General features: G+C 40.8%; 2 protein-coding genes across 3 annotated transcripts in view; both read left to right on the top strand.

Annotated features, from left to right (window-relative positions):
- LOC111749556 (zinc finger protein 577-like) overlaps window positions 1-14,384 on the top strand; it is a 24,540-nt gene extending 10,156 nt beyond the window's left edge. Inside the window, exons 4-5 of one of the 2 annotated variants that reach the window (XM_064294131.1) lie at window positions 448-1,479; window positions 14,280-14,384. In XM_064294131.1, coding sequence (XP_064150201.1) covers window positions 448-1,479; window positions 14,280-14,293 — 1,046 coding nt within the window. In that variant the 3' untranslated portion in view covers window positions 14,294-14,384. Of the gene's footprint in view, window positions 1-447; window positions 5,147-14,279 lie in introns of those variants that run through there. The other variant, XM_064294130.1, reaches the window with a different exon arrangement.
- Window positions 14,380-24,103, top strand: LOC100669455 (zinc finger protein 613-like). Its single transcript, XM_023543398.1, has 4 exons — window positions 14,380-14,481; window positions 16,322-16,448; window positions 18,964-19,059; window positions 22,782-24,103. The coding sequence occupies exons 1-4, from the start codon at window positions 14,467-14,469 to the stop codon at window positions 23,954-23,956; spliced, it is 1,413 nt and encodes a 470-aa protein (XP_023399166.1). The 5' UTR covers window positions 14,380-14,466; the 3' UTR covers window positions 23,957-24,103.

Genomic DNA, 24,103 nt, shown 5'->3' with positions numbered 1-24,103 from the left:
TAAGAGCTCGACTGCTAACCAAAAAGGGCGGCAGTTGGAATCCATCAGCCACTACTTGGAAGCCCTGTGGGGCAGTTCTGCTCTGTCCTGTAGAGTCGCTGTGAGTCAGAATTGACTGTATGGCAATGCTTTGGTTTTTTTTTAAATATGGAAAAGTAGCCTACGTTATATTTATTCATTGTAGGCTATACTTCATTGTTCAATGTTTTCTGTTTTTTAATATTTGTTTTCACATAACCTAGAATATAATTTCATTGTTTCTACAATAGCTGTTTTTCTTTTCCTGTTTTTTAAAATACTGCATTTTTCTGTCTTTTTCAGAGATGGTACATATTCACAAGGTAGATTTCTTTTAGACTTATAAGACCCAGCCCAAAATGTATCATTTTTATACTTTTTTTCCTCCTCTAAAATGATTATGAATGTTTTCATTTTTCTCTTTCCTAGAAGAAATACGGGCGATCAACCATATGCAATGGCACCCAGAAAACCGAAACAAGCTTAAAAGTTTGGAAAGATCTCTGCAAAGTTTTGCGCTTGAAATTAATTTTGGTTTAAACAAAAATCTTGTTCCTTTAACTCAAGAACACAATATGTTTGACTCACATTATGGAAGTTTGCAATCTCATTTAAATTTTGTTATCCAGAATAGAAGAGATGCAGGAAGGGATTCCGATGAGTTTAGTGGTTTTGAGAAATCATCTGTCCACGTGAAGCATGATAAAACTTTTCCTGGAATTAAATACCGAGGATATTTTAAACCCAGTAGCACTAAGTCACAGCTCAATGACCATCCAAAAACTTATACAGAAGAGCAGCCACATAAATGCAGTGAATGTGGGAAAGTCCTCTACAGAAAGTCACTGCTCTTGTACCATCAGAGAATTCATACAGGAGAGAAACCCTGTGTATGCGGTGAATGTGGAAAAGCCTTCTTTTGGAAGAGCCTGTTCAAGAGACATCAGTGGTCTCATACTGGAGAGAAAGTCTATGGATGTAATGAATGTGGGAAATCATTTTCCGAGAAGGCATACCTTGTTTTACTTCAGAGACTTTACACAGGAGTGAAGCCTTATGAATGCAGTGAATGTGGAAGAACTTTTGCTTTTAAATCAGCCCTGACCAAGCATCAAAGAATTCATACAGGAGAGAGACCTTATGAATGTAGTGAGTGTGAAAAAGCCTTTAGAAGCAAGCCTGACCTCATTCAACATCAGCGAACTCATTCCAGGGAGAGACTGTATGGATGTAGTGAACGTGGCAAAGATTTTACCCACATGTCATTCCTCGTTAAACATAAGGAAATTCATGCAAGAGAGAAAGTGATAAATTTACTGAAAGTGAGAAAATCTTCCTTAGGGAGACATAGCTCTTTATACATGTATAAACTCATACAGGAACAAAACCATATGAATACAGTGCCTTTGGAAATGCCTTCTTCAGGAACTCAGTCTTTAAACATCTGTGAGCTCCAAGGAGGTAAAAATGTGATTGTGAAACAGCCTTTTCAGGAAGTCAGGACAGTACATAACTGGGAACTTTCACAGGGAATATTATGGATTGAATTATGTCCCCCAGAAATAGTGTTGTAAATCCTAAACTCTATACCTGTGGTTATAATCCCATTTGGGAATGGGTGATCTTTATTATGTTAATGAGAGAGGATTAGTGTAGGGTGTGTCTTAAGTCAACCTCTTTTGAAATATAAAAGAAATTAAACAGGCAGGGCTAAGCAGCAGAGATGGGGGAAGAGAGATGCCAAGCCACATGAAGGTTGCCCAGGAGCAGAAGCTCAGAAGAGACAAGAACCTTTCTCCAGAGCTCACAGAGAAAGCCATTCCCTAGAGCCAGCACCCTGAATTCAGGCTTCTAGTCTCCTAAACTGTGAGAAAATAAATTTCTGTTTATTAAAGCCATCCACTTATGGTATTTCTGTTACAGCAGCACTAGATAACTAAGAATTTGATACCGAGAGTGGGGCACTGCTCTAACAGATACCTAAAAAGTGGAAGCAATTTTGAGATTGGTTAATGGGTACAGGCTGAAGAGTTTTATGGTGCCTAATTTTTTTTAATAGTAAAGGCCTAGATTGTTTTGAAGAGACTGTTGGTATGCCCATAGCCCTCTAGATTTCATAGAGTTGGATCTTGGCCAACTTAGTTCCGATGTGTAGGGGTGCTGTTAAGGTGTGCCAGTGAGTAGTAATCCACCCAAAGCTGAGGTGTTGGGGCTGCCATACCCATAGGACAGGAGAATAGGGCCTGCTGGGGCTGAAGGGGTGGGGTCGCCACTCAGATGGTGTAAAAACGGCTTGGGGGCGATGTCTGACCTCTCTTTTCACAAGGGGGGAGGAGAATTAAGATCAACAGCTCAAGGCTGATTCCTGTGAGGCGGAGGTCAGACATGTCTCCTCTCTTCGCAGTCTTTACGCTCTCTCTTCCAGGGCACTCTACTTCTCTGCTAAGTTTGATAATTAATTCCAATGGCCACACAGAAGTCACAGACAGTACTCATGATTATGGGGTTTATTAGGGAAGTAAAACCAAACCTGTTGCTGTTGAGTCGATTACAATTCATAGCAACCTATAGGACAGAGTAGGACTGCCCCACAGGGTTTTGAAGGAGCAACTGGTAGATTCAAACTGCCAGCCTTTTGGTTAGGAGCTGAGCTCTTAACCATGGCAAAATTCAGGCTCAGGATAGTTCTTCCATCAGGACAGCTTCTTTTTAGCTGTCTTCGCAGGCACAGCTTCCTCTGGCCCTAAGCCTCTGCCCTGCTCAGGGCAAGGTTACAAAGCTTTTTTAGCTTCTGCCAATAAGTGCCCAGAGGCACTTTACTCTGCCAGCAGGCCTCTTGCCCAAAGGCACTCAGCTTTCTTGCTTCGTGGACCAGGAAGCCCACCACGTCGTCTCCTGCCATCATTTCTTGCCACCGCTTTTTGAGCTCTTTCTCTCTCTCTGTCACCTGTTCAGGAGTTTCTCAACGCAGGGATCCTTGGTCCAGTGGACACACTGTCTGATCCTGGCTGTTCTTCCTTGGTAGTGATAGGATCCTCTCTCTTCCACCTCTCGGATGACTCACCTCAAGCCCAGCAGGATGTCAAAACTGACCAGTCCCTTTGGCGGGCCACAATTACCCTATCTGCACAGTCCCACCCAGTCACATGGGTGGAAGTTAGAAGACCATGGCAAGAAAGGCCACACAATAGGAGAATGGAGCCATCCAAAGCCAAGGGAGTAGAATTGCCGTCCCACTGGGCCTGGAAGGCAAAGCTGAAGCCTAGGTCTGGGGCGGCCTCCACCTAGAATCCAGAGACCACTGCCAACACCTAGAGTCTGGAGGGCAGTTCCGTTGCCCTGATAGTCTCAAAGAACAGAGGATTATTTTCAAGCCTTGAGAGCTAATGTAAATCGGTCTGCTGGGTCTTAGTCTTGTTGGGTATCCCTTATCTTTTCTTTTGCTCCAGTTTCTCCTATTTGTAATGGAATTGTCTACCTTATACCTTTCTACCATTATACTTTGGAAGCAGATGACTTGTAGTCTATATTTCACAGGTTCACAGGCGAAGAGGAATGTTGTCCCAGGATGGAATTCACCTAAAGTCTCACTCATATCTGATTTAGATGATTCAGAAGATGAGATTTTGAACATGGAGCTGATTTAAAACTTTTGGGATCATGTGATGGGGTGAATGTGTTTTGCACATGGGCAGAACATGAATTTTGGGGGTCCAAAAGGTGGAATGTTGTGGATTGAATTGTGTCCCCCAAAAATATGTGTTGTAAATCCTAACCTCTGTGCCAGTGATTATAATCCCATTTAGTAACAGGTTGTCTTTGTTAACATTAATAAGACAAGATTAGTGTAGGGTGTATCTTAAGTCAGTCTCTTTTAAGATATAAAAAATATTTAACAAGGGAAAAAAGCAAAGATGGGGGAGGAAAGATGTCAAGCCACGTGAAGATTGCCCATAAGCAGAAGCTCAGAAGAGACAGGGACCTTCCAGAGCTTGCAGAGAGAAAAAGCCTTCCCCTAGAGCTGGCACCCTGAATTTGGACTTCTGGTCTCCTAAACTGTGAGAAGATAAATTTCTGTTTGTTAAAGCCATCTGCTTATGGTTTTTATGTTACGGCAGCACTAGGTAACTAAGACATGGAGTAAACCTTGGAAATGCAGTGAATGTGACGATACCTTCAGTAAAAAATTATGTCTTATTTTCCTTATTTAGGGAAGTGATGGAAATTCTATCATCAATCTAACTTCTGTGTCACATTTTAATACGTTTAAAATATAGAATAGGCTTTTTTAATAAGTGAAACCTTTGTGAACAGTAGGAGTGTCATTCTGTAATGAAAATCTGAATATAATGAATGCGGAAATACAACTATTTAGTTTTTTATTGCTGCTATAACAAATTACCACACGTCTGGTCTCTCAGAACAACACAATTTTATTATCTTACAGTTATGGAGGTCAGAAGTCCAAATTGATTCTCACTGGGCTAAAATCAAGTGTTGCCAGGGCTGTGCTTCTTTCTGCAGCCTCTAGGATTGAATCCTTGCGTTTTCTAGCTTGAAGAGGCTGCCCACATTCCTTGACTATTGGTTCCCTTCAGTGTTCAAAGGCAGCAATAGCCAGTCAAGTCTTTCCATCACTCTGACATTGACTCTTCTGCCTCCCTCTTCCTCATTTAAGGACTTTTGGGATTACATCAGAGCCCTGGTGACCCAGTGGTTAAGAGCTATCTATGGCTGCTAACGAAAAGGTTAGCAGTTGGAACCCACTGGCCTCACCAAGGGAGAAAGATGCAGCAAGCTGCTTCCATAAAGATCACAGCCTTGGAAACCCTGGGGCAGTCTACTCTGTTTTATAGGTTCACTGTAAATCGAAATCAGCTCCATGGCAATAGGTTTGGTTTGGGATTACATTGGGCCAACTGGGATAATCTAGGATAATTTCTCTAATTTAAGATCAGTTTATTAGCAGTAAGCGTTCAACTGCTAACAGAAAGATAGGCGGTTCGAATCCACAAGCCGCTCCACAGGAGGAAGATGTGGCAATCTGCTTCCATAAATATTACAGCCTTGGAAACCCTGTGGGGCAGTTCTACTTAGTCCAATGGAGTTGCTATGAGTTTGAATAGATTTGACGGCAGTGGGTTTGGGTTTTTTTTTTTTTTTTTTTCAACTTCTGTTATTTAAGTCTCTTTTGCTATGTAATGGAACTTACAGTGCCTGGGGTTTAGGATGTGGATATTTTGGGGAGGCCACTATTCTGTCTAGTCCATCCTGTAGCCACCAGTGATTCATATCCATTCCACATGCAAAATATATTCACCCTGTTTAACATCCCAAAAGTCTTAGCCCATCACAGCATCAAGTGAAAATCCCAAATCTCATCTAAATCTTACCAGTTCAAAAGTCTCAAATCTTATCTAAATCATTTAAATAAGGTATGGCTGAGATTGGAAACCCTGGTGGTGTAGAGGTTAAGTTCTACGGCTGCTAACCAAGAGGTCGGCAGTTCGAATCTGCCAGGTGCTCCTTGGAAACTCTTATTGGGCAGTTCTACTCTGTCCTACAGGGTCGCTATGAGTCGGAATCAACTTGACAGCAGTGGGTTTGATTTTGGTTTTTTATGGTTGAGGTTTTAGGTATGCATTCATCTTAAGTGCTTTCAAAAGTCTTCATACATGAGCCTATGAAATTTAAGAAAGAAGTTACATGGTTCCAAAATATTTTCATTCCATTTGCTACCTTAATTCCCCTTAGTTATATAATGTAGAATGTGCACATGTTCTGAGGGTTAAGATATGGCCATTTTGGGGGGGGGGGGGCATTATTCTGCCTATCAGAACTTCATTAGATTTTAGCAATATCTCACTGCTTTCAAGGCTTTTCCATAGTTTTCAGGAGGAAATTTGTCAAGAATTTTTGGGTTTATCCTATTTGAGGTTTACACAACTACTTGAACTGTAGGTTTATGTCTTTTGTCAAATTTAGGAAATTACCTGAGTTCATTTCTCCAAATACTTTTTTAGCCTCGCCATCTTGCTCTCTTCCTTCTGGGACTCCAATGATGTGAATGTTACACATTCTGCTATAGTCCCACAGGTACATGAAGCTCCGTTTAAATTTTTCATTATATTTTTTCTTGTTCAGATTAGGTAATTTTTATTGTTACAAAGTTCACCGATTCTTTTCTTTCCATTCTGCTATCGTGTTCACCCATTGAATTTTTATATTCTGATGATCGTATTTTTCAGTCTTAATATTTCCATTTGGATCTTTTTTTTTTTTTAGAGTCAGTGTTTACTTAGATTTACACACACATTTACTACTTTCATAGCTTTTTTTCTTTTCTCATGTTTTTTCTTATCATCACTGAAGATTACTCTTTGGAATTTTCCTTAATGTAGATTGGCTCACTCAGCTTTTGTCTCTGTTTAAACATCTTTAGTTCACTTTCATTTTTGAAGGATATATTCACAGGGTGTCATATTCTAGATCATCAGTTATCGTCTTTAAGCACAAGGAAGATTGTCTTCTGGCTTCCAGTTTTGCTGCTGTGAAGTCAATGGTGGTATAACTATTTCTCCTTTGAGAGTAAACTGTATTCTATAACTAACCAACCAACCGATTCTGACTCATAGCAACTCTTTAGGACAGCCATTTGGATCTTCTTTATCTTCAGTTTCTTTGCTGACACTTTCTATTTTTCCTGTTTCTCACATGTTCCTGAATGCTCTTTGAGGCATATTTGTCATCCATACTTTAAAATTCTTGGCAGATAATTTTAACATCTCTGACATCTCGGTGATGGCATCTGTTGATTGTCCTTTCTCATTCAAATTTTTCTCAGGTCTGGTTATAATGAATGATTTTCTTTTGTATGCTTGGAATCTTGTGTTTTTAGGATTAAGGATCTTATTTAAATCTTCTGTTAAGCAACCTCTTCTTGTGCAGTGCTGGTGAGGTAAGGTGGGGGTTAAAGTCCAACTTCCCTCCCTTGGTCTCCTTTGACATGGGGTTGGGGAGCTAGGTAGAGGTGAGCTTTTAGGCTCAGCACTATGTCTCTGCTGATACCATGAAGGCTTTGATGGGGCAGGTCTCCTAGTTCCTTTTTCCCATGTGGAATCCATTGACAAGGTAAGGAGGGCAAAGGAGACTACTGTGAATGATGGTAAAAGTTCCTATGTCTAGATCAGTCTTCTGTGACACCACCCCAGGGGGTTGATGGAGGGTCCTCTCATTACTGCTGGATGGCTGTGGAAGTCCAAGATCTTACATGGCCTCCAGTGACACCACTGGGGAAGCTTTATTATTGCCAGGTGGGATAAAAGTCCTCATACCCTATTCAGTGTTCTCTGATGCCATCTGAGCAGAGGTGTGGTGGATTGGGGTGTTGAAGGGATGAAAGGGAAAGCCAGTTTGGCCATTTCTTAAAAAACTAAATATACACTTAACATATGTCTCAGCAATGGGACTCCAGGGCATTTATCCCAGAGAAATGAAAATTCTGTTGTTTTTAGTTGTCATTGAGTCAGTTCTGAGTCGTGGCCACCTCACGTGTGCAGAGTAGAACTGCTCTATAGGGTTTTCAAGGCTGTGATGTTTCAGAAGCAGATCACCAGGCCTGTCTTCCAAGGTGCCTCTGGATGGATTCAAATTGACAACCTTTAGTAGTTGAGTGCTTAGGTGTTTGTACCATTCAGGGATTTCTAAGTGAAAATTAGCTCCACACAAAAACCTATACACAAGTTTATAGAAGCTTTATTTATAATAGACAAAATTTGGAAACAACCTATTGCCCTTCAGTGGTTAAATAGGTAAACAGTAGTACATCCATACCATGGAATACTATGCTGCTGTATAAAATAATTAAATATTGACACTGTTGTGGATTGTCTCAGAAAATTTGTGTTGCAAATCCTAACCCCTATACCTGCAGATGTCATCCCATTTGCAATAGAGTTTTCTTTGTTATGTTTAATAAGGCCATATTAGTGCTTGACTCATAGTAGGTACTTTATAAACCTTTGTTGGATGAATGAATGATCGATGCCATTAGTTAGAAGGCTTCAGCTGAAGAGTGTTTTCAAAAGTCTTGGGCAAATGGTGGAAATCTCGAGCATTGCTCCATAGTTGCGGAAGCAGGCTTGGCATGGGCTACTTATCAGCTCAGTTAATCAATTGGAACTCAGTTTTGAACAGAACAAAGCACCCCTCTGTGAGCTTTTGTTTCCAGACATTTCCCACCTTTGTGGATGAAAAGCTTGTCCTGCCTTTGTCTTGGGTAGCTGGAAAGGAAAGGCACGCCTCCCTGTTGGCTCGGCCCCTGTTGTAGGCCTCTGATCAGCCCTGTTCCCCATCCTCCCAAAAGTAGACCTGTTTCATTCCTGATGTTTTGCCCATTCGGGGGCGATGTCTTCTCCAGACTACCTCGTTTTCTCTAAACTCTATCAAAACCCATTATCGTCACTCATAGCGACCATATAGGACAGAATAGAACTGCCTCGTAGGGTTCCTAAGGAGTGGCTGGTGGAATTGAACTGCGGACCTTTTCGTTAGCAGCCCATCTCTTAACCACTGCACCACTAGGGCTCCTCTGAATCCTAACCTGCATTCAAATGCAGCCTTCTCCAAAAAGCCCCCTCCAGCTGGAAGCCTTCCTGGAATGCCAGCTGGTTGTCTCCAAGAGTTGCTTGGTATCTCTGTACGGACTTTAACTCCAAGATGGCCGCGCTCACTGGACTTCTCCCCGTAGCGCCTAGGCTAAACGTGACTGAAAGTCAGCAACGGACCCTGCCCAGCCTGCAGGAGTTAGCGCCCTTGGAAAATTTTGCAAGATTGAGGCCCAGTGGTTGAGATGTCCTGAAAATGTGGTAAAAGAGGTCGTTTTCAGTTGCTTCTCATTGTCCTGTGCTTTGCTAATAAGATGAAAGAAAGACACCTTCGCCCGCTGTACGGCCATTGGTTGGAAAATGGCCGTTTCCGCTCCGTATCCGCGAACTGGGAGCAAGTATATTGCGTCATAAAGGGATGTTGGAAAAGCATATTCCAAGTGTCTGGAAAGTCGCCGAGTGACTGTAGACCAGCGCCATTCACAAAGCATCTGAGGGACCGCGGGATGGGGGGCTCAGAGGGAAAGTGTTTAGAAAAGTGAGTTTTGGGATTCGTTTCCAGCGGTGGAAAAGGAGGTCGTCGGTTCGGTCAGTTTTGGATTCTGGGCGTCTTTCTGGGCCAGAGAGATTGCATTGGGGCTTTTGTGCTCGGGAGCGCATCGGGGTCGGTGTTAGGGGAAGGAGTGGGAGTTTTCCATGGCGAGGGTGGTGGTGATTCCGTGTTAGAGGATCATTTGGGAGATCCTTGTTGGAGGTTACCTGTATAGGGGGAGCTCGTGGGGTTCGCATTGGTAAGTGTCGGGAGGTCTGTTCGAGTAGAGTTTGGAGGGGTGTCTGCGTTGAGGTGTCCGTTATTGGAGGAGTGAGTCGTGGGGTATGGTGTTAGGGGCAGCGTTTGGAGGGAGTTCCGTGCTTATTGTTTATTGTTTGCCCGCTTTTAACGGTGGGTTTCTTGTCTCGTAGACAAGAAGCATTAGTATTGAAAATTTACTTTCAGGTCGTTCTAACCTGCAAATCAAGCTATAAAGCAAGACCAAAACAATAACTTGAATATCGCCATTTGTTTGGTTATTAAACCATATTCTTCTAATTAATCCGTGAGTCCAGAGAAAAACATAATGGAAGTATTTGGAATTGCATTTTAATAACAATCATACATGTCAACCTTTGTGCAATTTGTAACTCTTGTGGAATTCATCTATAGAGGTCATTGGAGGGAATTCATATCCTTAAATGCATAAATTAGAAAAGGGAAGATGAAAATCTGTGACTAACTGTTCAACTTGATAGTTTTTTTTTTTGTACTGGAGTGGATGGTGAATTCCAATTGTGGAGCTTTTGGTTAGCAGCCATAACTCTTAGCCACTGCGCACCCAGGGCTCCTACTTTTTAAATTAGTATTTGGAAATGCAGGCTTCCTAGAATTGGTAGGGAAAGTTTCCTTCTTTTTCTTTGATCTGCGAGGTTTTAAATAATATTGGAATCATCTATAAAGATCAGATAGCACTCATCAGGCCCTGGTCACTTTTTTTTTTTCATGAAAATTCTCAAGCATATACAAGAGTAGAAAAAAATAATGTAATATGTGCCTATTGGTATTTTCAACAATTATAAATTCATGGCCAATTTTATTCATATGTTTTTCTCTTGAGAATTTCATCGCAAACCTAAGGTTTCGTGTCCTTTTATTTGTGGATCTGTTTCTCTAACTGGTAAGGTCATTTAAAAAATTTATGACTGCTAGAACATTTTTCACTGTATCAAAATTAACAACTTCATTAAGTAAAACCAGAAACCCAACCCATTCCCCCCGAGTGGATTCCGACTCAGAGCTACCGCGTATGACAGAGTAAAACTGCCCTGTAGAGTTTCCAAGGCTGTCATCTTTATGGAAGCTGACTACTTCGTCTTCTCCTGTAGACTGGCTGGTAGGTTCGAACAGGCATTCTTTCGGTTAACAGCCAAGCACTGCTAACCAGAACCAGAGATCCTTTTTCATTGAATATCCAGTCCATGTTCCATTTTTTTCTGATTATCTCCAAGTTGACTTTTAACATTTGTTTGAATCATGATCCAAATAACGTACGTGCATTGCATTTGCTCATAGTCTCTTAAGTTCCTTTTAGCCTATAATAGTACCCCTTTGTGTGTGTGTATGTGTGTGTCCTCATGCCTCTTAATATATTGCAATAAGAAGTACATAGCAGCATCTTTCAAGAATTTTTTCCAAAAAAATTAAAAGGAACTAATAAGCCACAGTTGTTCAACTACCTATAGTTACTTAGATAGTGGTTCTTATTTTCGCAGATGAATTTAGGAAAAATTGGGAGTGGAGGAAGGTGGGGAAAAATAAATTAAGCTATACCAGGAGAAGAAATCAGGTTAATCCAGAAGGAAAGACACCCTATGAGACAAATGACCTGTTTTCTCCTTCTCTTCCTTCATTTTTTCCAAAAGCATATAAGGCTATGTATTTATCCTATTTGGTACCATCCTTAATTTTATTTCGTGTGGAGAACTCTTTTCTTAAATTTATAGTTTAGTTTTTTATTTTAATTGCTTTAATTTTTAAAAATCCTGTGCTTAAAAAGGCATAAAATTCCCTTTCCAATGTAATATCCAGCCATGATAATTACTAACATATAGGTTTATGTGTGTGTGTGTGATACATACACAGAGAGAGAGATGTATTCCTTTACTTTTCTTGAAATACGGGGTCATTTTTATTTATTTATTTTTTTATTTTACATACCCGTTGCCATCGAGTCGGTTTCGACTCATAGTGACCCTAGAGGACAGGGTAGAACTACCCCCATAGGGTTTCCGAGGAGTGGATGGTGGATTCAAACCAGCGACCTTTTAGTTAGCAGCCAAGCTGTTTAACCATGATGGCATCAGGGCCCCTGTATTATACATAATTAATTTTTAAATAAAAATAATGTGCTTTGTATTTTGTTCACTAATTGTATCTATTATGGTCATCTTTTTTTTTTTTTCAGTAAATACGGAGTGCACTATTTAATTATATAGTATTCCATTAGATGAATTATAATTTTTCACTCAATTAACTATCAGTGGGTGGACCTAAGTAGTATCTTTACATTTGTTTTTGCTTTATTTTATCTTTTTATAAATTACCAAAAATAAACAACTAAATGTGGAAATTACCGAACAATATTGGTAATATCACATGCAAGTAAAATTTTGTTGAAGATCATTCAAAAGGCAGTTGCAACAGTATAGAGACAGGGAACTGCCACAAATTCAAGCCAGATTCAGAAGAGGATATGGAACGAGGGATAACATTGCTGATGTCAGATGGATCCTGGCTGAAAGCAGAGAATACCAGAAAGATGTTTACCAGTGTTTTATTGACTGTGATGCAGGAAGCATCAAAAGCAAACAGAAGGAATATACAGAGTCACTGTACCAAAAAGAACTGGTTGACATACAGCCATTTCAGGAGGTGGCATATGATCAAGAACCAATGGTATTGAAGGAAGAAGTCCAAGCTGCACTGAAGGCATTGTTGAAAAACAAGGCTCCATGAATTGAAGGAATACCAATTGAGATATTTCAACAAACAGATGTGGCGCTGGAGGTGCTCACTTGTCTATGCCAAGAAATTTGGAAGACAGCAACCTGGCTATCTTCCTGGAAGAGATCCATATTTGTGCTCATTCCAAAGACAGGTGATCCAACAGAATGTGGAAATTATCAAACAGTGTTATTAATATCACACGGAAGTCAAACTTTGCTGAAGATAATTCAAAAGCAGTTGCAGCAGTATGTTGGCAGGGAGCTGCCAGAAATTCAAGCTGGATTCAGAAGAGGACATGGAACGAGATCTATCATTGCTGATGTCAGATGGGTCTTGGCTAAAAGCAGAGGATACCAGAAAGATGTTTTCCTGTATTTTGTTGGCTATCCAAAGGCATTCAACTATGTGGATCATAACAAATTATGGATAACATTGAGAAGAATGGGAATTCCAGAACACTTAATTGTGCTCATGAGGAACCTGTACATAGACCAAGAAGCAGTTGTTTGAACAGAGCAAGGGGACACTGCATGGTTTGAATTCAAGAAAAGTATTTGTCAGTGTTGCATCCTTTCACTATACCTTTTCAAGCTGTATGCTGAGCAAAAAATCTGAGAAGTTACACTATATGTGAAGAAAAATATGGCATCAGGATTGGTGAAAGAATAATAACTGCCATATGCAGGTGACACAACCTTGCATGCTAAAAGCGAAGAGAACTTGAAGCACTTATTGATGAAGATCAAAGACCACAGCCTTCAGTATGGATTACACCTCAACATCAAGAAAACAAAAATCCTCACAGTTGGACTAATAAGTAACATCATGATAAATGGAGAAAAGATTGATGTTGTCAAGGATTTCATCTTACTTGGATCCACAGTCAAAGCCCACAGAAGCAGCAGTCAGGAAATCAAACAACATATCTTGCATTGGGCAAATCTGCTGCAGAAGACTAAAGTGTTAAAAAGCAAAAATGTCACTTTGAGGACTAAGGTCCACCTGATCCAAGCCTTGACATTTTCAGTCACCTCATATGCATGTGAAAGCTGGACAATGAATAAGGAAGGCTGAAGAAAAATTGATGCCTTCGAATTATGGTTTTGGTGAGGAATATTGAATATACCATGGACTACCAAAAGAATGAACAAGGGTGTCTTGGAAGTGAGGATGGCAAGACTTCATCTTTGGACATGTTATCAGGAGAGACCAATCCCTGAAGAAGGTCGCCGTGCTTGGTAAAGTAGAGGGTCAGTAAAAAAGAGGAAGACCCTCGACTGAATTGACACAATGGCTGCAATAATGGGCTCAGACATAACAACAACTGTGAGAATGGCACAAGACTGGGCAATGTTTCATTCTGCTGTACATAATGTTGCTGTCTATGACTTGGAACTGACTCAATGGCACCTAACAACAACAAACAAACAAAATGCAAATATAAGTAATAGTTTTTGTGGGTTCTGTGAGTCTTTCTAAGGAGCCCTGATGGTACAGTGGTCAAGTGCTCAGCTGCTAACCGAAAGGTCAGCCACTTGACCCCATCAGCCACCCCACAGGAAAAAGTTGTGGCCATCTGATTCTGTAAAGATCTACAGCCTTGGAAAGTGTATGGGGCAGTTCTATCCTGTCCTACAGGGTTGCTATGAGACAGAATTGACCTGCCAGTGGGCTTTTGGTTGGTGAGTCATTCTAGTGAATTATCAAACCCACCAGGGGCAGTGAGAGCTATCAGAGAGGCTGGTATTTGCCTTTTTGGCAGGGGCTGGAAGGACAGAGCCCTAACTTGTGGTGATTGGACTCTGGGTAGGTAGGGTAAGAGAGAGAAAGTGCTATGTGGTTATCTGGTGTCAGAATGATGAAGTGGGAAAGTGGGAATACAAGTTATCTTCACATTTTGGAAATTAGCCTTATGTTGGCCATTATTCACACACATAGCTTCCTATGTAGACTGCCCTGTGATATAAAAGCTTCCAGGGTGTTATACAAACAGATGAAATACTAGGGCCTTATTTATTTATTTATGTTAGAGTGAGTCTGCATGGTGAGAGAGACTAAGAGTGTGGACCAAGGTGTATGTCTTCTTATAATTGAATTTGCTCTTGAATCCACAGGTTCTGGTCTATAAAAACAAGACATTTTAAGTGATGGAAGAACTAAGAGTTTCTCGGTTTGGGAGATCATTGTTTCTGGTAACAGTCTGACCTGAGATATCTGACCACAACTTCCACAGAGGTCCAGAGGAGACAGAAGACAGAACACTCCCTACACTTAAAAATCCTTTCTTAAGAACGGAAGAAAATGACCAAGGCCCAGGTGAGGTTCGTTTACCTATTTTATCTTGGTTCACAATGGATTTGTGGAAGCTTTTAAAAGACAGTTTGACTGAATGAGACAGGATTTATAGATAAAAAGCATAATCTGGCAGAAAAGAAGTTTAGGTTAAAATCTTAAAATTCGGGCAAATTAGGAAGCAAAAATATGAAGGCCATAGGGTTCATACAAAGTTCTTAACATCGAAACGTAAATGAGGGACTGTGTAAAGACCCTGTGACTTTCTGTAGCTGTGAAATTGTGTGTACTTTTTCTTGGCAGTCATAGCCACAAGAAAAACATGGAAAGTTACATGATTTGCAATGTCTAAATTTTTTTTTTTTTTTATAAAGAGAAGGCAAACCTTCAGGGGAAGTAACATTTCATTGTTCCTGTGTTTTAAAAATTCCTTGGAGCAAGCAAAGGGAAGGGGGTAAGCCGAAGGGGTAAAACTCAGTTGGAGAAAATTATTCCAGAACACTTTGGCTTAACAGTAGAGCCTTCTGGCCGACTTTACCCAGGAAGAAAGGCTGGGTTAGCCAATAGAATGAATGAGCTGCTTGACCTACTCATGGCCCTCTATGAACAAGAATTTTCTCAACCAAATTTTGGTTATTGATTTGGCCGAATGTTCCAGTTTCGAATAAAAGCTTGGAGTACAGATATTGACAGTGCTAACTTTGTCCCTTCCTAACTCCAGATTCAAAAAATGAATTCACAGCAAATTATTCTTGCTTCGATATTTGTATTTGTTAATGATTAAAATGATACATTTGCATGCAAGAGATTTAAGTAAACAGATGTATTGGTAGAATATGAGAATATCCTTTGTTTTTTCGTAACCAGGTACCAAACTAAAAGTAACAAATTTTAATGGTTTGGGGCTCCATCCGGTTCCTTTTTGTTAATTTACATGTGGTACAACATATCTGTATTAATACATATACTAAATATAGATAGACTTCTATGTGCACACACGTTATATACATACAATTGTCTGTATTATCAAGGATTTTTACATGTCTTGGATCAAAGTATACTACTTGGGGGCTTGACATTTTTCCTTTAAGAGAATGCCTTGGAGTTAGTATGGATATATCACCTCATTGATTTTAATGTTTGCATGTATTTCACAGCATGGAGGTGCTGTGATTTTACCGTCTTTTGATGAGAATTTAGATTGTCAGTGGTTTCTCAATATTATAAACAATGAAATAATGACCAGTCTTACACACAGTGTTTTGTGGTGGTTGTTGTTAGTTGCTGCCGAGCTAATTCTGATTCATGGTGACCCTGTGTGTTACGGAGTAGAACTGCTTCATAGGGTTTTCTTGGCTTTAATCTTAACAGAAGCAGATTGCCAGGCCTTTTCTTTTGTGGCACTGCTGAGTGGGTTTGAACCGTCAACTTTTAGGTTATTAGTCTAACGCAAACCCTTTGCGCTACCTGGGATTGTGTACATTGTTTTACACGTGTGCAGGTACTGCTTTAGTGATTTTTTTAGGCGTGGAAGAACTGACTAATGGAAATCCATGATCTTATGGTAGGTGAGGAAACCCTGGTTGTGTAGTGGTTAAGAGCTACAGCTGCTAACCAAACGGTTGGCATTCGAATCCACTGGGCACTCCCTGGAAATGCAATGGGGCAGTTCTACTCTGACCTGTAGGGTCACAATGCATTGGAATTGACTCAACAGCAATGGGTTTGGTTTTTGGATGGTGGGTGAAATATCGCAGTGTGCACAATTTATCTTGGGACAAATGATCAGAACATGTTCCTGTCCATCTTTTCCACATCATGTATTGATATCCACCTTAGATTGCATTTGGATATGTTATTCTAGGGATCATTCTCATTTGAGGATGTGGCTGTGGGCTTCACCTGGGAGGAGTGGCAGTTACTGGACCCGTCTCAGAAGGACTTGTACAAGGATGTGATGTTGGAGAACTACAACAACCTGGTATCAGTAGGTAAGGAGAGCATCATGGGGTGTGGTGTGATTGATTTCTTTTATATGGCCTTTCTAGCCATATAAAGTCTTAAGAAGCCCTGGTTGCACAGTGGTTAAAGCAATTGAGCTGACTAAAAGGTTGGCAATTTGAAACCATCAGTGCCTCCACGGGAGAAAGATGTGGCAGTCTGCTTCCATAGAGATTTACAGCCTTGAAAACCCTATAGGGTCACTATGAATTAGAATCAACTCAATGGCAGTGGGTTTGGTATTTTTTTTAGCCATGGTCTTGTAACTTACACCAAATGATTGAGTGGGACTATGCACCTTTACATGTACCTATGTACCTTTATTTTTGTACCTTTATTTGTGGCCCACCAAGGGAATCGGACAGCTTGCTAATAATGCAAATAAGATGTATGGCACCCTTGTGGGGATAAGACCATGCAAATAAGGTGTATGGAACCCTATTGAGGGGACTGGTCAGTTTTGCCATCCTGCTGGGCTTAAAATAAGCCATACCAGAGGTGGAAAGGGGGGAGCTCACTACCACTAAGAAGCAGAGATGGAAGCGGAGTGTGTCCTTTGGACCCAGGGTCCCGGAGCTGAGAACCTCTTAGACCCAGGAGATGGCGATAGAGAGCTGTAACACCGAAGATGGTGTAAAATGGGAAGCCGCAGCAGCAGAACCAGGAGACTGGTGCAAGATGGCGCAATGGGCTTCCCACCCCATGAGTAACACAGTGTACTGCAGTGAACTGCTTAATATGGCCCTTCTAGCTATAATCTTTATGACTCCCACACAATGATTGGGTGGGATGATGCAAGAAAAGGTGCTTGTGGCCCACCAAGGAGAATTGGACAGCTTGCTACTATTGCAAATAAGGTGTATGGAACCTGTGATGGTTAAGGTTATATCAACTTGGCTGTGCCATGATTTCCAGTGGTTTGGCAGTTATGTAATGATATAGTCATCCTCCGTATTGTGGTCTGATGTTGTTATAACTGATTTTGTGATGTGTTGTAAATCCTAGCTTCTATGCCTGTCGTTATGTTCCCATTTGGGAGTGAGTTGTCTGTTATGTTAATGAGGCAGGATTAAGGTAGGATGTAGTTTGAGTCATCTTCTTACTAGAAGGTATGACTCAAGTCCCCAATTACCACCCTTATCACCTTATGCAAGTCATACCCTTTTACTGCCTAGCACTGCCTTGCTTGAGTAATGGGTGTTTCCTTGAGGGTATGGTCTGTATCCAATATATATGAATTCTCTGGAAAAGTTCTCTCTCTTGCTCTAGATCCTTCATCCAGGTTGGCTTTACCTCACTTCTGGTTCTTAGAACTTGAGCCAGCAGCCTGCCCCCTGACCAATTCGCCAGCTTCCACAGCCTTGTGAGTCAGCAGCTTGTCATCTGACCTGCTGATTTGAGTTTGTTGGCCCCTGCAGTCATGTGAGTCAGGTGAAGCCTACACCTGACCGATGGATTTGGGACTTGTCAGCCTCCTCAACCTTGTGGACCATTTCCTTGACATGCGTGAGTTCTGTGAGCTCTGTGAGATGTTGCAGTGAATTACAGAATCCAAATATGAAAGGAAGAATACTGAGGGGAGGAGAAGTAGTTGATGTTAAAGATGATGGAGTGGTACAGTAGTTTGGAAAAGTTGGACATTTGGGATGTCTTTAACCTCCCCCTCATAGGAACCAGCTTTGTACTGATCCTTCTAAAAGAAATTATTCATTCAGGCAGTTACAGTAGGTGTGCTGACCCACAGAGAGGGAGATCCAAGGTTTGGTGGCAGAGTGGGGTGCCCCCATCACTTAAATTGGCAGAGCCAAAGAGCTTTTTAACTTGCCCAAGCAGGGCAAAGCCTGGGCCGAGCAGAGGGGCTGAGAGGCTGAGGACCAGAGAGAGACCTGCCTGTGGGCATGGCTGTTAAGAGGCTGTCCTGATTGAAGAACTGTGTCCTGAGCCATTCCTGATTCTGAATTTTAACCTGTTATTCCCTAATAAACCCTATAACTGTGAGTATGGTTTGTGTGTGGCTATTGCAACAAATTATTGAACCCAGCAGAGGGGTAGAGAGTGCTGTGGGAGGGACGACTGGTGTCGGAATTGGTAAAAAGACAGGAGACAGGAAGTATCTCTGATGTTCACCTCATACGAGTCAGCTTTGGGGTGATGCTGTTGGTGATTCTCTCTTCCTCTTGTGAAATTAGTGGAGGTCAGACGCTCCCACCACACCATTTTTACATGGGATCACTCACTGTGAGCTCCATTGATTGTATTTTCTTATTTGGTGAAATGTTTAGGGCCCCATGAATACGTAGTTATTTAGTGTTTGGAGTAAAGAATTGTAGGTCATAGATTTACTCTTTTTGGCTCTAGAGTGTATGCTTTCCCCTCCTGAGTAAATGGCTTTTACTTAGCAAAATCCAAATACCGTGGTCCTGGAAATATAACGTTGTCCAATTATCCTAGCTTCCCTATGCATAGATATTTGGTGTCAAGTGTTCAATCATTTCCCTTTTACAGGATACCAAGGTACCAAACCAGATTCAGTCTTCAAGTTGGAGCAAGGAGAAACACCATGGATAGTGGAGGGAGCAATCTACAGTTGGACCAGTCCAGGTGAGTAAGTGACAACCAATACAATGGGCAGAAACGATACTAGAATCCCAGGTGGTCTGTGAAGGGTTGACGCTTTTGAAATGTTTTATATAGAACTCTTCTTGCACCAGCTGGTGACCCAGAAAGCTAATCAACTCCTTTAACATCTCTGTCCTTTGTTAGGGCTGTTTGCTTGTTTTTAAAGGCCTATGTCTCCCCTTTTTTCTCTCTTCTGAATCTGGTCACAGCCTGTGTCACATAGGACCTTGATTTCTTGCCTGGTTCCATTCTTTGCAGCATCCTCATGTCTTCTTTTCTTCAGTGGTAGTCTCACTTCCTGTTGTCCAACTTCCTGGCTGTGGTATTCTCCCTCTGTGCTCCTACAGATAACCTTGCACTCAGCACTGCTGGCTACTTGTTCATATCTCTGTCCCTTTTTGAAAGGGTCAATTTTTCCTTCCTGACAGTCCACCTCTGCTTAGTTCATTTAAAAAAAAAACACACACATCTTGTCTCTTGGGACAACTTTGTCTACTTTTTCTCCCCCTCCTTCCTTGACTGTAGATTCAGTTTTGTTATCTACTGCTTGATTCTCATATTAAGAGTTCATTCACAGGTCTAAGCTGTCTGTTCTCTGAGGGAGACTCCCAAATTGACGCTTCCTTTCTAATGTGTAACCCGTACTCCATCCCCTGTATTTTGCCAGCCACCAGTGCAGCTGCCATATGATTTCCTACAGCCTATATGAGAAGAAGGAGTCCTGGTGACACAGTGGTTAAGAGCTCGGCTGCCAGCCAAAAGGTTGGCAGTTTGAATCCACCAGCAGCTCCTTGGAAACCCTGTGGAGCAGTTCTACTCTGTCCTATAGGGTCACTATGAGTCGGAATCTACTTGATGGCAATTGGTTTCATTATAGCAAAAAGGATACAAAAGAGACACGTGGAATGAGGTCTATGGAGTTTCCGTGTTCCCGGGGCATCCATGTTCATCATTAAGCTGGAAGCTCACCAGAACTTCTTTGTCTCTAGTTTTTGTTGGGGTTTCACTGAGTACACATTATTGATCTGAATCTTTCCCTCCTGGGAGGCCAGGTTGATATCATGTGATGTGTCTTTCTGGTGTGGCCAGTCCCCATCATTGGTCATCTTCTTACCATAAACTCTCAAGTGAGGTCTGGAGCCCTCCATTAATAATAGACATTCAAATCACTTGGAAAATTCTAAGAGTTTACATGTTACCTCCCAGGACCTGGGGGCAGATATCAAAGTTGTTGGGTATAGTAACTGTTCATTCCACAATATCAAAGATTTCAACTCTGTGTACCCAGTAGGATCTCATAAGATAAAGGACACAGTCCTTCAGACTGCAAAGTCAGCCTGAGACCTTAGACGCCTGCAGCAAGCCTGGTAGTCCCCATGGCATATCACTTCTGACTAGCTGGCTGCAAATTTGAGGTTTTCCTGCTATCCCTTCAATATGCCAGCCATAAGCTTGAGGGTCTCCAGGGACCCGTCTCTTCTGACCTCCTGGCTCCTACTATTGCCTTGGGTTCAATAATTTGCTAGAACAACTTGCAGAACTCAAGGAAAGCACTATGCTTATAATTACAGTTTTATTGTAGCAAAAATGATACAAATGAAGAGATCCATAGGGCATGTTTTGAGAGGGTTTCCGATGGGAAGCTTCCACGTCCCAAAAGAAATGTGCTACCTTCCCATGTGCATTGGCACCTGTCACCAACCAGGAAGCCCCTGTAGCCTCACTGTTGAGAGCATTTATTGTCATTGTTGTTGTTATTATGTTACATGTATCTATGCAATTCAGTGTTGCAATTTTTCCATCTAGGTACTTTCTTTTTACCTCTGTGAAGTCATTTTAGAGTACCTCGGTATGCACTTGGAACTCCTTCTTTCCTGAAATCTTATTCTACTTTGTGTCCATATCACACTAACTCAGTCATGATCTTACGATGTTATATTGTATTGTTTTATGGGTTGGTATGAGGTTTCTTTTTTCATGTAGAAAGATCTGTATCGTTCTTTCTTGTTGAAGTGTAGAGGACATAGTAAATAATTCACAAAGGACATCACTTGCATCCATTCTTGAATGTAGGTTTGGTTTGGTTTTGTTATGTCTCATTTTTGTTTTGTTTTTCAATCAGGGGTGTGTGTTTTATTAAATGACACTAGCACCTACATAGATTCTGAAGCCACATACCTCGGAGCTAACCTAATTCTTCCATTTTACTACCTCCAACGTTTGTTTTAATAGTGAGTCTTATTTTTCACCTTCTCCCTACTTGCCTTTTTCTCCTATGGAGTATATTCTGTTTCTCCATAGTAGTCAGTCACGTGCAAGTTACTGTTATCTCTTGCATGAACTCTACCGTCACCTCCTGTCTATTGTCTTCTACAATTTCATCTCCCCAATTCATTCTCCATAAAACAGTCATGCGACCTTTGGAATTATCAATTCAGAACATATTGTTTTTATGCCAAAAATGTGCAGTGGCTTATTGCCATTATTTGTAGCATACATTTAATTTCTACCAATGTCTTCCTACAAGCTATGTAAGTTCTCAATAGTGCCTAACTTTCCAGTCTTATCTATTCCTACTTTAACAGGATATTCCAGTTACACCATCCTGTCTTAGGTTTCATGAACATGCCCACATTTTTTCGCCCTTTGGGTTTTTCCATTATGTTCTCCCTTCTTTAATTGTTCTTCATTTAGTTCTTTACATGTCAGTGCTCATTCTTTTTTTTTTTAATTGTGCTTTAGGTGAAAGTTCACAACTCAATTTCTCATACAAAAATTTATACACATATTGTTGTGTGACATTAGTTGCAGTCCCTATAATATGACAGTACACACCCCCTTTGCACCCTGAGTTTCTTGTGTCCATTCACCCAGTTCCTGTCCCTTCCTGCGTTCTCATCTAGCCTCTGGACAGGAGCCGCCCATTTGGTCTCACGTATCTGTTTGAACTAAGAAGCACACTCTTCACGAGTATATTTTATGTTTTGTATTGCAGTCCAGTCTAATCTTTGTCTGAAGAGTGGGCTTTGGGAATGGTTTTAGTTCTGGGTTAACAGAGTGTCTGGGGTCCATGCTCATTCTTACCCTATAGTATCATCTCAACTTTCCATCTCTCATGGATGATTATATAAAATTGACCTGTGAGTTGAAATCAACTCAATGGCAACTAACAATAACAACAAAAAACCACTCTTTCTCACCTTCTTACCATTTTTCACATTATGTGCTTTTTTTATTTCTTTGATTACCTGTTGATTTTTTTGTTTAACTCAATTAGAATGACAGCTCCACAAAGACAGAAAATATATTAGTTCCTTTAACATCTTACATACCAACTTGTTCAATAAATATTTGTTGGATGAACAGATCTGTCCTCTACGATCCTGGATCTGATTTACCTCTGTCTTCTTTTGTTCTATTCCAATAACAATTGTTTTCTATTTCTACTTCTGTCTCCATTTTGTAGGGTCCTGTTTGGAAAGCAGTCCATGTTATATTTCTTCATTGTAGACTACCCATCATTGTTTCTATAGTGGCTGGTTTTCCTTTTCCTGTTTTTTTTTTTTTTGTCCTAAAGAGGGTACGTTTGCACAGGGAACATTTGTTATGATTGGTATTGTATAAGACCCACCCAGAACTGTAACTTTTTTTTCTTTTTTTTACCTTAAAATAATCATGGATGTTTTCATTGTTCTTTTTCCTAGAAGAAATATGGCTGAGTGACCATATGCAGCAGCACCCAGAAAACCAAAATGAGCTTAAAAGTTTGGAAAGATGTCTGCAAAGTTTTGCACTTGGAGATAACTGTGTTTTAAGGAAAAATCTTGCTTCTTTAACACAAAGACACAATACATTTAACTCACATTGTAGAAGTTTGCAGTCTCATTTAGATTTTGTTATCCAGAACAGAAGAGATGCAGGAAAGAATTCTGATGAGTTTAGTGGCTATGGGAAATCATCTGTCCACATGAAGCATGACAAAACTTTTCCTGGAATTAAATATCGTGGATGTATTAAACCCAAACTTAAATCACAGCTCAATGACCATCCAAAAACTTATACAGAAGAGCAACCACATAAATGCAGCGAGTGTGGGAAAGTCTTTTCCAAAAGGCCACTGCTCTTGTACCATCAGAGAATTCATACAGGGGAGAAACCTTATGTATGCAGTGAATGTGGAAAAGCTTTTACTTGGGAGAGCCGGCTCAAAAGACATCAGCGATCTCATATTGGAGAGAAACTCTATGGATGCAATGAGTGTGGAAAATCATTTTCTCAGAAGGCATACCTCATTGTACATCAGAGACTTCACACAGGAGAGAAGCCTCATGAGTGCGGTGAATGTAGAAGAACCTTTGCTTTTAAGTCAGCCCTGACCAAACATCAAAGAATTCACACAGGAGAGAGACCTTATGAATGTAGTGAGTGTGAAAAAGCCTACAGATGCAAGTCTGAGCTCATTCAACATCGGCGAACTCATAACAGAGAGAGACCGTATGAATGCAGTGAATGTAAAAGAACCTTCCTGTTTGAGGCAGCCTTGACCAATCATCAAAGAATTCATACAGGAGAGAGACCATACGAATGCAGTGAGTGTGAAAAAGCCTTCAGAAGCAAGTATAAACTCATGCAACATAAGCAAACTCATACCAGAGGGAGACCGTATGGATGCAGTGAATGTGGCAAATCTTTTACCCACATGTCATTCCTCATTAAACATAAGAAAACTCATACAAAAGAGAAAGTGATAAATTCACTGAAGGTGGGAAACCCTTCCTCAGGGAGTCACAGCACTTTCTACAAGAGTGAACTCATACAGAAATTAAACCCCATGAATACCATGCCCATGGAAATGCCTTATTCAGAAACTTGGCTGTAAATCTCAGTGAGTTTGTAGGGTGTAGAAATATTGTGATTATGGAATATCCTTTTGAAGAAGTCAGGCTTCAGTAAATAATCAGGAATTTTCACAGGGAGTAACCCTTGCAAATGTGAATATGACAACACCTTCTATAATAAATATATC

Source organism: Loxodonta africana, chromosome 11 (genome assembly GCF_030014295.1).
Source record: "Loxodonta africana isolate mLoxAfr1 chromosome 11, mLoxAfr1.hap2, whole genome shotgun sequence".
In the NCBI taxonomy this organism is placed as follows: domain Eukaryota; kingdom Metazoa; phylum Chordata; class Mammalia; order Proboscidea; family Elephantidae; genus Loxodonta; species Loxodonta africana.
The sequence above is the reverse complement of the archived record's forward strand: the minus strand, read 5'-3'. Positions and strand labels throughout refer to the sequence as shown.

Bases quoted from the DNA above. Each gene is read 5' to 3' on its own strand.
- LOC100669455 (XM_023543398.1), top strand. The intron at 16,449-18,963 runs GTAAGGAGAGCA...TCCCTTTTACAG, and splicing joins CAACAACCTGGTATCAGTAG to GATACCAAGGTACCAAACCA. The intron at 19,060-22,781 runs GTGAGTAAGTGA...TCTTTTTCCTAG, and splicing joins CTACAGTTGGACCAGTCCAG to AAGAAATATGGCTGAGTGAC.